Source organism: Adiantum capillus-veneris, chromosome 24 (genome assembly GCF_014529385.1).
Source record: "Adiantum capillus-veneris isolate H3 chromosome 24, ASM1452938v2, whole genome shotgun sequence".
NCBI lineage: Eukaryota > Viridiplantae > Streptophyta > Polypodiopsida > Polypodiales > Pteridaceae > Adiantum > Adiantum capillus-veneris.
In genome coordinates this window covers 7,441,387-7,456,523 of record NC_140954.1, presented here as the reverse complement: position 1 = coordinate 7,456,523, position 15,137 = coordinate 7,441,387, and the positions used below count along the sequence as shown (strand labels likewise).

At 44.6% G+C, this 15,137-nt stretch overlaps 1 protein-coding gene and 1 long non-coding RNA gene across 5 annotated transcripts in view; both read right to left on the bottom strand.

Annotated features, from left to right (window-relative positions):
- LOC147425891 (uncharacterized) overlaps positions 1 to 1,797 on the bottom strand; it is a 48,389-nt gene extending 46,592 nt beyond the window's left edge. For all 3 annotated transcript variants that reach the window (XR_015186110.1, XR_015186111.1, XR_015186112.1), the window contains exons 1-2: positions 1,659 to 1,797; positions 1,463 to 1,528 (exon numbers count right to left, since the gene is read on the bottom strand). This is a non-coding gene — a long non-coding RNA (uncharacterized LOC147425891). The remainder of the gene's footprint in view (positions 1 to 1,462; positions 1,529 to 1,658) is intronic.
- The window catches only part of CRSH (Ca2+-activated RelA/spot-like protein), a 113,769-nt gene continuing 100,358 nt past the window's right edge, over positions 1,727 to 15,137 (bottom strand). The window contains exon 7 of one of the 2 annotated variants that reach the window (XM_086497930.1): positions 1,727 to 2,092. In XM_086497930.1, the coding sequence (XP_086354056.1) occupies positions 2,009 to 2,092 (84 nt within the window). In that variant the 3' untranslated portion in view covers positions 1,727 to 2,008. The remainder of the gene's footprint in view (positions 2,093 to 15,137) is intronic. The other variant, XM_086497933.1, reaches the window with a different exon arrangement.

The window sequence follows — 15,137 nt, the reverse complement described above, 5'->3', positions numbered from 1 at the left end:
GTGACCAAAACTCAGCCCGACACTCGCATGGGTTGGGTGCATAAATGTTCATAAAACCCACAAGGCAGCCATGTATCTGCAAAGTGATCCGCTGGGCCCTGCCTGGCACACTAATGCCTCTGCTCACAATGGCATGCTGCCATGAGTCCACAATAGTCATACATACACCTCTCTGAATGCTACCATGCCCAACAGCAGCTGACCAAAATGTCTCATAGCGACCACACAAGATCTGTCCATAGCACCTCATATTGCTCTCACACAAGTGATTCTCCTGGAGCATAAGTATATCAATCGCACCTCCCACAAGGCATCTTTGGAGCTCCCGTCTGAGTTCACCTCTCTGACACGGTAACTAGGGTCCACCTAGCCCACGTTCCATGAGACTATCCTCATGGAGTCTGCAATTGAAACATTGATTGGAGAGCCCCAAATACTCCATGCTCTGACGGATCTAACCACCACTCACCCGAGGTAGTAGAACAACCTTCAAGAGGGTGTGGGTGTCTTGAACCAAAACACATACCGTACTTGCTGCCCTAGCAGCAACAGAAGCTTCTAAGCGCGGCATCTCCAACATGGTCCCAATCTTGGAACCTATCCTAGAGAGTAGCAGGAGGTACTCAGGCCGAGAAAGCAGACCGAAATGGGTAGGTCTACCTCCTCGACAAAAACATTGGTAGCTGGATTGAAACCATGGTGCCATTATCGAAATTGAGCTCTGACTGTTCGGATCTCGAAAGTCTCGAACTCTATCCCGTAGTACTCGTGCCCGAGAAATTGAACATCGATGATCTTTCCCACCTTTGCTAAAACATGGGCTTGGAGGATATTGCACACCTCTCGTCTCCTAGGTCGGGTGCCGATTATCTTGCAAATAACAGAGGTGGCTTGAAGGCGCTCCACCTCTGCCTTTAAGCTCACTTGCTCTGTCGGTGAAAGAGCAAGTCAGATGGTGGGTTCTGCAGTGTCGGGTGAGGGGGCTTCAGTCAAGTCCCACTGTGGCGGAGCAGAATCCTCCATCTGTGTGTGCTGCTGTAATGGCGTACGAGGACGAAAAGGGCGCAATGGAGGTGAGTTGGAAAGCGAAGAAGAGTCCGCCAACTCCTCCAAAGGAGAGGAGGAGAGAGCAGTGCAGCGGGGGGGGGGGGGATTTATGAATTAGCGATGGCGAGGGGAGGGTGAGAGCAGTAGCGAGCCTTAGCGCCGATCCAATTGTAATTTTCTCCCTTGAAAAATTAAAACCATTGATTTTGAAAAGGTCATCAGAAATGAAACAGGCTATGCACGATATCATTCTACTACGTACCATGCCATGTTTAGCATGCCATAACTCAAGCTATTCATCAATAAAATTGAGCACAGCAATCCCCCCCCCCCCCCGCCTTGGGACAAAAAAAAACACACCAAAAAAAGGTCTCTTGTGATTTTCTTCCTACAAATAGTAGTCAAGGGATCTTACCAAGTTGTCTTTGAACAAAGTATCCTACAGCAGAAAACCAGTACCAACATTTTAGCAGTCCTACTCCTGCACTCACACGAGAGGAAAGAAATGTTCAGAAATCTTGCTCTTCCATAGACTACAAACAGCATGCAAACAGATATTAAAAGAAGGTAGAATACTAACGAAACATTAACTGTGTTGAGATTTTCTTTACCTTCAAAAGCTTCAGAAAAACCAAGTGCCACCATATCAAGGGGCACATCTGTCAGTACCATGAATAGTGCTGAGAGAATCTATCAAAGTATTAAGCACCACATTCCAACATTGGCCCATTAGAGATATACGGTTTTTATTGAAAATCCATGTTTTGCTGTCCCTTGCAAGATCACCACTGCTAATATCGTCTTTGCTTTGCACCTAAAGTCTTTCCTTACTCCATGCTTCAACTTCTCTCCGGAGCCTACAATGAAGACAATTCAGGAGCACTACAGTTTTTGAGCTCTCGTTTGGGTAAAGTCATTCTGTATAACAGAGCCACTGACGGCATTCTGGTCTGCCTCTCCGTCACTGCCTGCCAGCGTTGTATTCCCTTAATGTGTAAATCATTCTGTTGATGAAACGTTTGTCAAAATCTTGCAATAGACTCACCTGGGAACAAAAAACCAATGGTTTGTAAATACATAACCCATCCGCACTAAAGAGTTGTTTTTTTCCATAGTGTGTATGCCATCTGGAGACAACACTTTGGAAAATAAATGTTTAGGCAGTGTTACAAAACCAGACATCAGGAGGGGAGATTTGGCTACTAGCTGTGAGTGCATGCTTAGCTGAAGGGAGGTTAATAAGGACCCTAAGCTTATTTTGTCAGGGTCATATTGTGTGATCAACCACGATTGGACTATATTCCAGTAGCTCCTACATGCTAACCGTACATCCATGGTTGGGTGTGGGCCTGTAGTATGGACAATCTATCTTTAGGATGGACACTAGGCCAGAGACGCTACAAGCTCTCACACTTGGGGATGGGCCTGTAGTATGGACAATTTATCTTGAGGATGGACACTAGGCCAGAGATGCTATAGGCTTGGAAGTCAATCGGAGCCATCTTTATTCTATTTGAGAGTGTATGGCTTGCATCATGCCATGTCCACAAGAGCATCCTATGGGGACACAAACCACTAAAGATCCCTGATTGGTGTGGTCCAGCTTTTTACATCATAACGGGGGGGGGGGGGACACAGCCTAGGAACCGGCCCAGGAGATTCATTGAGGGTTATCATATGTTACCACAAGAGGGTAAGGGAAGGGGACCGTCATACAAGGGAGGAAAGGTGCATTTTATTAAGCATGGTCTCATATATAGGGATAAATATGGGGAATTTGGTGCACGTGTGATGTCTCCTTTGTGAGTACTTCATATTTATTTCCTATGTTTCTAAACAAAATTTGAAAAGATAACTCTGACAAGAGACTTAAGAGACTGTGTGTTTGATTGATCTACAATAGGCTTCTTATATAGGAGACAAAGAGACATAAATGAAAAGGCACGTCTCAGGGTGAATAGACATGGCTGTTGACGTAAAGACACATCCTTTGGATGAATAGTTGCAACCATTGGGTGAAGCTGAGTGACCAGTCGTCGAAGGAGCATGGCTCTTGATGAAGAGGCATGTCTTTAAAACAAAGATTCATTACCATTTAAGTCTAGGGGTTTTCCTTGGCATGTCACTTCTCGTATTTGCAACCATGAGAAAGTGTATGATGTAACTAAGTCACAAATTACAATCATGACATTCCCTCCCATTTAAAATAAAACCCCTGCTTTAAATAAAAGTCTGTCGTTTGTCAAAGAACTCTTGGAGGAGGTTAGGGAAATTGCTGCATTTCTTCATCTGTCTACCAAATAGAGTTCTACTAAGTCATCCAAGTTCATCCACTTAACAAGAAATTCTGTTGTGAGATATTTTTGGATGTCTCTTTTCAAGTCTCATGGCACAAGCCTGCTGTTCAGTTCAACTTACTATCCTAAGACAGATGGACAGACAGAAAGAGTAAATTAGAAATTGGCAGAAATGTTGAGACACGTTTAAATTCGATTAGCATCTTGGGGAAGATTACTTGCCACTTGTGGAGTTTGCTTACAACAATTCTCTTGATGTAGTAACTGGCATGACTCCATTCCAAGCAGCATATAGACATATTCCTCTTGTGCCTACAAGCTTTTTTTTTCAACACAGAGTGGCGTTATCAGATCAATTGGTTCAAGAAATGCAAGATATTCTTGTCTAAGTGCGTGATAAATTGGTTCATGTCCAACAAAAATATCAAAAGCAAGCCAACAAGCATCTGACGTCATGCAGAGTTCCAGGAAGGTGATTTGGTCCTATTATATGTAGCACAAGAAGAAATGTCTTGTGAATTTTGGATCTCTATTGGAAACAATAGACCTTGGCAAACGGTGTATTCTGAAAATATGTTGCACAAATAATGTCGCAATATCTAGGGCAGAAGCAGCTTTCTTGCAAGGGATAAAATGTGCCATTTCGGAAAATTGATCGACCACCACAAGTGTCACAAACTCGTGACGTGGCATGCCCGGACATACTCACACAAGCTGGTAGCAGGGTACAAGCTCGCAAAATGCGGCGGTAGGCTGACGTGGCAGTACCGTACAGATGCTCCATAAAATCCGCTGACATGCCGCATGGAAATCCCGCTTTTTGCGCTGACTTGTTGACGTGGAAAAGCGTACGGATTTTCGGAAAATACGCTGGCTGAATTGGCAGCTTTTGGGCTTAGTTGCTTTATTTTTTAGAAGCTTTCGGATTACTGCTTTTGGGCATCCCTTGTAACCAATAAATAAGTGGATAGGGCCTCACTTCTCATAGCATCTGGACGCAGAGTCTGAGCGTGAGCACCTACCCACTCTCTTGTACTTTGAACACAGATTAATACAAAAAGAAATACCGAAAGGGACACCAATCTTCGGGGCCAATATCTCTAGGCATCGAACCACGCCGGGCCGTGTCGACTCAAGTGTGAATTGTGAACTGTTTTGAAGTGAATCTTTGTTGTGTCGCGGTAGAATCTTGACTTCGGGTGTCCAAGTTTGTTACAGTGGTATCAGAGCGCGGCCGATTTCTCTTCTACCGGGAAATCCGATCCTTTTCTTGGGACACTTATGGATTCCAACAGAGAACAATCGAGTTCTTCTGCATCCGGGAATGTGGGAGGAGATCACGAAGAAGATTTGCATGAAGAATATGGCCCACCTCGGCCTCGACAAGTGGTTGATGCAACAAAGATGATGATTAACATTGCGAAGGATCCAAAATTCGCAAAATTTTTTACTTAGCAATCCTCCGAAGAAATGCACACACAGTGGCAGAAGGCCACAGAGCCACCCATCAAACCGGCACTCAAGAAACCTCCTGCTCCGAGGATGTTAACAGAGCAAGAATTGGAAGAGGTGGTTGATACACGGATCAGTCTGCTTTTGGATGCGAACAATAAAGCCAAAAAGCACGACAAAAAGCAAAAGAAAGGAACTGACTTCCCGGGTTATTTGGGTCGTCAATCTACTTTTGCCTCGGTAAGAAAACAAAAGAAGCGTGTGCAACTTGAAGGACTACCCAATTCTTCTTCTTCTTCTTCTAGCTCTTCTGACTCGAGCGAAGAAGACCAGAAAGGGAAAAAGCAAAGCTTCGGAAAGGGCAAGAAGAAGGCAAAGAAGCCTAAGTTTCGCCCAGTTTCTCACAGTTCTACAGAGGACTCATCCTCAGATAGTTCGGACTCCGACGATCACAGGTTTTACGCAAAGAAGAAGCATTTCTATAAAGCCAACCAGTATGACTTCCTCCAAGATAAAAGAAAGAAAGTTAGAGAATTTAAAGAAGGTGGACAGTCAATTAAGTTTGACACTTTTTCTGGATTCCGAGATGCTTCGAGGGCTTTGGCCTTCATATAGCAGTTTGACATAGCTTTCTCTGAAGGGCATTACTCAAAACCACTCCAAGATTCAGAGGGCTACCTCTTTCTTCAAGGGAAATGCTCGAACATGGTGGTCCACCCTTCTACTGAACAAGGAAGCTCCAGTTAAATGGTTGAAATTCAAAAGGCTTTTTATTTGTTCTTGACTGACTCGGGAGTACGAACAAGATATATGAACTCCTTGGAATCATCTTCGGATGACCAAGGGAGATTCTCTGGACGCGTATTGCGAGAGATTTTGGATCTCTTTTCTACCAGCTTCTTCATTTAAAAAGATCTCGTTTAAAGAACAGATTGAGCGGTTTTGTTGTGGACTTCCTACAAAGATCCGAGATCGCTGCCTAGAACAAAAGTCAAATTCTATTCAAGAATCGATGGGTCATGAAATCAGCCCGTGGGGCGGTAGGCTTTGGCTCACCCGAAATTCTTTACTTTACTTTAGACACACACAAAGAGGGAGTACTTTGCAAAAGGAACCTGCAACGGGAATTAACACTTAAGCACACACACGGCTCGGAAGCTAGAATGCTCCGAGCATACGCCAACCACTTGTAGGCCCCAAAATTAGCACCCCTTTGGTATTTCTTTATACTTTGACAGGGTAAATTACAAAGTAGAGTCCTGGGAATTCTTCACCTGTATCCAGCTAGATACCACCTGTTTTGGCCAAATTTTGCTAGCATAACAGCCCCAAAACTTGCGGGAAACCAATTCCCCTACTGGAACTCACTTTCACTGGCATAAACCCTCTGATTCCTGCCCAAAAACAGTAAATTCAGCACGCTGTATTTACTGTTTTTTGCCCTGTTTTCAGCCCTAAAAAGTCCCCGAACTGTCCTCTGTCAGTGGGGCACTGTTCCCAATGGTTTTGGCGTCCGTGTGGCTGAAAAACAGTCAAATTACAGCGCATACACAATGCTGACAACGCACCTGTCTCGAGAGGTTATGACCCTCACCGGTGCCTGCTTTTGGAGTAGCAATTAGCTACTCCTGTTCCTGCTCAAGAAGGCTCTTGCCTCGACACAAAAGCATGAAACCACACAGCTGTACATCAGTCAAATGAAGAGCCCACTTGTGTGGCATCACATAACTGCACGTAGGGGAGAGAAAGAGCAGTGTATAGTGTGCACGGCATCACTCCTAGCGCCACACTGTACATAGAGTGGATAGAAAGCACTCCATAGCTCTTAACTTGTGACAAAATGCAAAACGAGGCCTCTCCCAGCTTAAAAATCAGCGCTCCTTTTTTGGTCTGAGGCAAGTACACAAGAAAGCGCCATTTGGCACATTTACAAGCATTTGCCCGTTTCGGGGTTGCTGCCTAAAAATCTCCTGACTGGTTGCCCAGGTGACGTCGCGGCAAAGTTGTAAAATGTTCCTCTTGTCATTCAGAAGGTAACGACGCGAACACATTTCATGGCCCAATATAGCAATTTCCTAATTTTTAGGAGATGCTTCCATTGGGCTGCCACTTGTCATCTGACCATTTATCCTCATTGGGACCGCATCCAAAAGTGCAATGTGGCCCAACTGTCGGATACTTTCTGTTGGTGATCCCACCTTGACTTTATGCCTTTATTGAGTTCACTTCCTAGTATCCACCAACTTGCTAAGTGCGACGGGGGGGACCTACATGATCTTGTACTGTGCCTAGACATCCTCTTACTATACGAATTCCAGTGCCGACCCACTTCTCGTCTATGGGTAAAACTACCGTTCACATTGGCTATACAATGTCAAACCATTTGCAACTTCAAAAAGAGGGTCTCAAAAATAAAACAAAAATCATTGGAAAGAAATCAACAACTAAGGTTAGCAGTAGCCACGTCCTCGTGACATAGTTAGCAGTTGCCAGGTCCTCGGGATAGGTCATGTGAAACAGGGTTTTGCCATACATTCAGGCAATCTCAGTTACCTCACTTATGAGATCTTGACTCAGAGAACCCAACAGACTTCTAATAATGAAAGTAAAAAGAAAAAAGAGCCCCCAAGAAAAGAAAGACAAGGATTCACAACCCCGGCTCACTCTTCAAGAGAGGGCCAACTACATCAAAGAGGGCAAGTGTTTTGGATGCGGGGAACATGGGCATGTCTCCGCGAAGTGCCCTGAAAAGGCACGATAAGAACAGAGAGCAGCTAAGGAACGTGGACGAAAAGGCAAGATGAAAGCAGGACTAGTTCCAGATTGCATGGGTACTGACCCAAGCACGATTGATGAAAGTACTGAACTTTGTCGAGCTTGGGGCAAAGTGAAAGATCAAGAAGCCCTGATTTTCTTTGAAGAAGGAGTCAAGGCCAACTTCATTTCACCTGAATTGACGGCGTGGCTCGAGATTACACCTGATCGAATGGGACCACAAGCAGAGGCAGTTCTTGCGGCACCCAACAGGGATGTGGCCATTACACCTGTCATTGGCAAACTTTGGTTGCATTGTCAGGGGTATTTGGGGCACGAGGACTTCTACATAATGCCCTTGGAAGATTGTGATGTCCTCCTGGGTCCTTGGTACCATAAGAATAACGCCGTGGGGCGAAAAAAGCGACATTGACTACAAAAAAGGGCCGAAACCCTGTACTTGATGTGAAACTGAGGGGCGAGTCTATCCCTATTGTATCGACTTGGCCGTTTCAAAATTAATGACATCCAGTCTGTTTGTTTACTTGATCTTTTTGAAGAGCTGAATGATGAACATCGGACAAATATGTCTGAACTTGATAAAGAACGCCAAGATTTCCTCCACACTCATGCCAGATTGCTTTCCTGAGAGCCTGCCAGGCGAGCTACCACCAGCTCGTCCCGAGGATCATACCATTGATCTGATACTTGGAAGCACACCACTGAACCGGCCACCCTATCGTGTGAGCCAAACCCAGAATGAAGAGATTATGAACCAAGTGAAAGACCTCTTCGAAAAGGGTCTTATCCAGCCGAGTACTTCACCTTACTGCTCTCCAGTATTGTTGGTTTCGAAGAAATAGGGATCTTAGAGAATGTGCATTGATTATAGAGCTCTCAATAAAATTACCATCAAGAACATATTTCCGATTCTGAGAATCGATGATATTCTTGACCGATACAGGGATCTTCTTGTTTCAGCAGGATCGATTTGAAGAACGGATATCGTGAGATCCGAATCGCGCCGGGAGATGTCTACAAGACAGCTTTTCGAATGAGCTTTGGTTTATATGAATTTTTGGTGATGCCTTTTGGCCTTACCAATGCTCCAGTGACCTTTAACCGAATGATGGACAGGATTTTCAGAAAGTACAGATCTTTTGTGGGTACTTTCTCTGATGACATTATAGTCTTCTCCAAGGATGAGCCAAAACATAGAGAACATCTGCTACAGGTCTTTCAGGCATTGCAAGATCACAAGTTGGTGATCAATGCAAAGAAGAGTGATTTTTCTCTTATCAGAGATACACTTTTTGGGACACATCGTCTCAGCAGGAGGAGTGCAGATGGACCCGGCCAAGATTGAGACTTTACGTGATTGGCCCAATTTGAAGAATGTCCATGAAGTTAGAAGCTTCTTGGGCTTATGTTCATACTACCGGCGGTTCATTAAAAAATTTGCAGAGGTTGCTTCCCCTTTGCATATCTTGACACAGAAAGGAGTCCCTTTCTCGTGGGCACCCACAGAGGTGATTGCCTTTCAGACTTTGAAAGAGAAATTGACTACAGGACCAGTTTTGACTTTGCTGGATTTGCAAAAGTCATTCGAAGTATATTGTGATGCTTGTGGTCGCAGTCTGGGTGCGGTCTTAATGCAAGAAGGCCATGTCATTGCCTATGAGAGCTGATTGTTTTCAAGGCTGGAATGGACAGCACAGATATATGAGAAAGAGCTTTTCGCAGTTATCCATGCCCTGACTCAGTGGCGACATTACCTACTCGGAGCCGATTTTATGGTCTCCACTGATCATCACAGTTTACCTAGCAATACTTTTTGTCACAGAATCAACTATCGGAAAAGCAAATGCAGTGGACTAACATCTTGTCACAGTTTCACTTCCAGATTGTCCATGTGCAGGGATAGAAGAATTTGACGGCAGATGCTTTGTCCCAGAAGCCGTTGGTCTGGGCTATTTCAGCGATACATCACAGAAGTTTCAAGGACATGGTCGATCAGTACGCCACAGATCCAGATTTTTCAGATGTATTCAGTCCAACATAAAATGGGGAGGTAGTCGTGGGATATTCCATTCAGGATGGCTACTGTCACCAGAATGTGGCAGCTGTTAACTATGTCACGAGGACGTGACAACTGCTAACCTTAGTTGTTGGTTTCTTTCCAATGATTTTTGTTTTATTTTTGAGACCCTCTTTTTGAAGTAGTAAACGGTCGAACATTGTATAGCCAATGTGAACGATAATTTCACCCGCAAACGGGAAGTGGTCGGCACTGGAATTCGTATAGTAAGAGGATGTCTAGGCTCAGAGCAAGATCATGTAGGTCCCCCGTCGCACTTAGCAAGTTGGTGGATGTCACCAGCCAGTGGCAATTCCATTTTTGTTTACTTTCTCTTTCTTTGGGGAATTTCGTTTGTTTTACCTTTTGGAAACACCCCTTTGAAAATCTAACTGCCCTGCATTGCATAGCCAGTGTGGAACTGTTCAGAGAGAGTCCAGGCCTGAGGGCTAAAGAGCACTAAGGTTGGACAAGGACTATGATTAGCCAAAGTGGGGTCATTGGCCAGCCAAAGCGGAATCCTTTGCTACATAGGCTACATTTCAGTTCTGGGTGTGGTTGCAGTGTACAAAGAGGGTCAGATGACCTAGAAGAATGTAATGGCAGAAACTCCTAAATTTTAGGGACTGCTATTTTTGGATGGCAAAATGTCTTCGCGTCATTATGTGCAGTTTGACATGGGAATCATTTTGTTACTCTGTGGCCAAGTCAACAGAGGCTGCAGGTGAGATATTTTTAGACCCGAGGGTCTAAAGCGGGAAAATGCACAAATGAGTGACACTTGGCACTCTGAGGCCAGTTTACTACTTAAAGAGAAGGCAAAAACGTGATTTTCAGCTGTGAGCTCGTTTTTGAGTGCTGTCACGGATGGGAGAGCTTCAATGGAGTGTTGGCTTAGCCTCTATGTACAGTGAGGTGCAGGATGTCATGACCTGCACACCTCTTACTACTCTCTCTCTCTCCCCTATTCTCTATGGTTATGCCCCTCTAGTGGGCTCATCAGATTGACCAATGTACAATTGTGTGGGTTCATGCGCGATTGCCGAGGCAAGAGCCTCTTGCACAGGTACTAGATTAGCTAGCGGCTAATCCCCTGCACATACAGGTGAATTCGGAGAGGTTTCACGTGCGAAATCCCGTCCGATTCAAAGGGCAAGTAGCCCTACAGGTGCGGGAGCTCGAGGACTTGCTACAGATCCAACCGGCACGCGAAACGGAGCCCAAAACAGTAAATTACAGCCTGCTGTGTATTTTTGCAGGTTTAGGGTTTTGGCCCTAAACGGACCCTAATACCCCCAGGAGGTTCGGGGACGCAAGAGGACCGCTGTACAGGTGATCTGGCGCATTTTCAGGGCAGAAAACAAAGAATTCAGCGTGCTGCAGATTCTCGCCAGGTTTTGCTTAGTGTCCGTATGCGTCGGGAAAGTCATCTAATGCGTGGGGATACTGACTGTGAAGGGTCCTAGTACAGTTATGCTGCCAAAATCGGGCCAGAACAGATGAAATTCAGCCCAGATTGTGCGGGGCAGCTTGTAGGGAATCACAGCTTTTATTCCCTCTTTTAAAGAATAAAGAAATACCGAAAGGGGCGCCTATTTAGGGGCCAATCTGGTGTCAAACTCGCATACAGATGCATTCTAGCATCTGTATCCCATTCCCCTCTCTTGTGTCATTATAGCACAGGTAGAATAGACGACTAATAATGGGTGAAAGCTAAATCAAGGTTTGAAGTAAAGTCTACCGTCCTTTTTGAAGCTAACAGGCCGGTTACATGGTTCCATCAACGGGATTAAATCACTTTTTCCTCAAAAAGTGAGCCTTTGTCAGTTTGGGTTAAAGACAGAGAGAGTTTGGGATGACCTTAAAACACAGAGAGTTTGAATGTAGATCGAGTGGATTTACACGTGAGAAAAGCTACGAGAGTCTTTCTTTGGATACAGGTGAGAAAGGCTACGAGTCTTTCTTTGGATTTACAGGTGAGAGAGGCTACGAGAGTCTTTCTTTGGATACAGGTGAGAAAGGCTACGAGTCTTTCTTTGGATATAGGATGGATGGCAACAAGGAAGAGGGTTCCTCTTCAAAGGATAGACAGCCTATTCCAACTGCACATGAAATTGGCGAGAGTTCAGGCCAAACAGAGAAAGCTTTGCAGGTTGTTACTGCTGTGACCATGTTCAAGCAATTGATGGAGAATCCAAGATTTATGGAGTTCATACAATCTTCATCAATAGCACATCAAGTTAAAGGCAGTTTTGGCATGCCAAGAACAGTGTTTAGGGGTATGCAAGGCATGGTGCCCAACCCCATGTATGCAAACATTGGTTTGTACCCAAGATTTCAGGGCACACAAGGTCAGTTTGGGGTGTCACAAGGCAACTTGGGTATGGCTGGTTTTTCAATCCCATCAGTGAATATGATGTTACTGGCCAGGGAGTACAGATGGCCCACAGGTGTACCCATTATGCAAACTGTCTCTTTTGACAATTTAGAGTCAATGGATAAGCTAAAGCCATACAAAGAAGATGATCAGTGAGTCCATTGACACATTCAATGGCTTTGATGAGAGGACAAAGGTTTTCTCTTTCCTCGAACAGTTTGACAAAGCATTTGTTAAAAGGAGCATTTAAAGTCAGGAAAGCTGCCACTTTTCTGGAAAAAAAAAAATACAAGTTAGTGGTGGAATACACTGTTGTTACAAGGACAGACTCCTTCCACTTGGAATGATTTCATACAGGTACCGAATTAGCTAAAGTCTAATTCAAAACAGGTACAGGATGATTTAACAAGATTTCTTGTGAGAAATCTCGTGTAAATAAAAGGACAACTAGTCCTACTGATGCAGAAGATCAAAGGCGACGAATTGGTGCGATTGACACGCAAAACAGAGCCCGAAAGAAGAAATACAGCTTGCTGTATTTTTCTGCAGATTTAGGGTTTTGACCCTATTTGATGCCTTTTTGTCCCAAGAGCTTCAGGGAAGCTAGAGGACAGTAATACAAGTGATCTGGAGCATTTAAGGAGCTAAAAATAGAGAATTCAGCGTGCTGAATTTCCAGAACAGGTTTGCAAAAGTGCTCTATTATGCGTGGATAATCACTTGGATATGTGGATTTTTGGTTGTGAAGGTTTCTACTACAGTTATGCTGCCAAAATTGGGTCAAAAAGAGAATTCTCAGCCCAATAAAAGTGACAGCATAAGGGTAGATCACAAGTTAATCTCCAAAGATCAAGATGAAGAGCAAAGAAAGATTGTTTTCGATGCTCAATATGCAAATCAGTGATATTGCATAAAGGCTGAAATTGCCTGAAAGTTGGAAGATTCACAATGCGTTTCACGTGAGTCTTCTCAAACCCTATGTGGGTGATATGCCAGACGATATGCCAGCTGAAGATCAGCCGGAAGTCGAGGAACTTGACGAGATCTTGGTCCCGGAACAGATTTTGGCACATAAAGAAAGAAAAGAAAAGGCAAGGTTGCAAGGTGCTGTTTGGTAAAGTTCAAAAGCTATTCACCTCTGGATATCAAGAGAATGGAAAAAAGTGAACTTGCAGAGTCACTAAAAGTATGAGAACTTAAAACCTTGGTTTGCAACCTACCTTGACCCCTTGAGATTCAGAGCTACATGGATTGTCAATGTGACAATCGCTTCTGAAAGAAATGACGCACATGTTACTTACAGTGAGCTCAAATGAAGTGCATGTTACATGAATGTTAGAGCTGTACAGATTGTCAGTTTGGCAATTGCTCTTATGGAATGTCCAAAAGTTTGTTTAGTGCTATAGAAGTGAGTATTTCTTGTCAGTTTGTCAAGGGTACAACAATTATTTCTACTGAAGAGTACATGTGTAACTGCATTCTTAAACTATCGGTTTGGGTATGCTCGAAAGGTTACTCGATCCAACGTGTACTAAAAGACAGTGGCAAAATGTGACGCTTCCATTTTGTCATTGGAAAGTTATGGACTCAAAGCAATGGCAGAGTGTGACGCTTCCACTATGTCATTGGGACAGGCTTCACACGCAAGCAATACATGTGTCAACGAGGTGTTGACTGTGAGCATGTATGTGTCATACATGTATCGACACGGTGTCCGGACACCCGAGTGCTGACTGTAAGCATGTACGACATAGGTGCAAACGAGGATGTTTGAGATTTCAAGAGGAGGGTATGTCACCAGCCAGTGGCAATTCCATTTTTGTTTATTTTCTCTTTCTTTGGGGAATTTCGTTTGTTTTACCTTTTGGAAACACCCCTTTGGAAATCTAACTGCCCTACATTGCATAGCCAATGTGGAACTGTTCAGAGAGAGTCCAGGTCTGAGGGCTAAAGAGCACTAAGGTTGGACAAGGACTATGGTTAGCCAAAGTGGGGTCATTGGTCAACGAAAGCGGAATCCTTTGCTACATAGGCTACATTTCAGTTCTGGGTGTGGCTGCAGTGTACAAAGAGGGTGAGATGACCTAGAAGAATGTAATGGCAGAAACTCCTAAATTTTAGGGACTGCTATTTTTGGAAGGCAAAATGTCTTCGCGTCATTACGTGCAGTTTGACATGGGAATCATTTTGTTACTCTGTGGCCAAGTCAAAAGAGGCTGCAGGTGAGATATTTTTAAACCCGAGGGTCTAAAGCGGGAAAATGCACAAATGAGTGACACTTGGCACTCTGAGGCCAGTTTACTACTTAAAGAGAAGGCAAAAACGTGATTTTCAGCTGTGAGCTCGTTTTTGAGTGCTGTCACAGGTGGGAGAGCTTCAATGGAGTGCTGCCTTACCCTCTATGTACAGTGAGGTGCAGGATGTCATGACCTGCACACCTCTCACTGCTCTCTCTCTCCCCTATTCTTTATGGTTATGCCCCTCTAGTGGGCTCATCAGATTGACCAATGTACAGTTGTGTGGGTTCATGCGCGATTGCCGAGGCAAGAGCCTCTTGCACAGGTACTGGATTAGCTAGCGGCTAATCCCCCGCAGGTACAAGTGAATTCGGAGAGGTTTCACGTGCGAAATCCCGTCCGATTCAAAGGGCAAGTAGCCCTACAGGTGCGGGAGCTCGAGGACTTGCTACGGACGCGACCGGCGCGCGAAACGGAGCCCAAAACATTAAATTACAGCCTGCTGTGTATTTTTGCAGGTTTAGGGTTTCAGCCCTAAACGACCCTAATACCCCCAGGAGGATCGGGGACGCAAGGGGACCGCTGTACAGGTGATCTGGCACATTTTCGGGGCAGAAAACAAAGAATTCAGCGTGCTGCAGATTCTCGCCAGGTTTTGCTTAGTGTCCGTATGCGTCGGGAAAGTCATCTAATGCGTGGGGATACTGACTGTGAAGAGTCCTAGTACAGTTATGCTGCCGAAATCGGGCCAGAACAGATGAAATTCAGCCCAGATTGTGCGGGGCAGCTTGTAGGGAACCACAGCTTTTATTCCCTCTTTTAAAGAAAAAAGAAATACCGAAAGGGGCGCCTATTTAGGGGCCAATCTGGTGTCTAACTCGCATACAGATGCATTC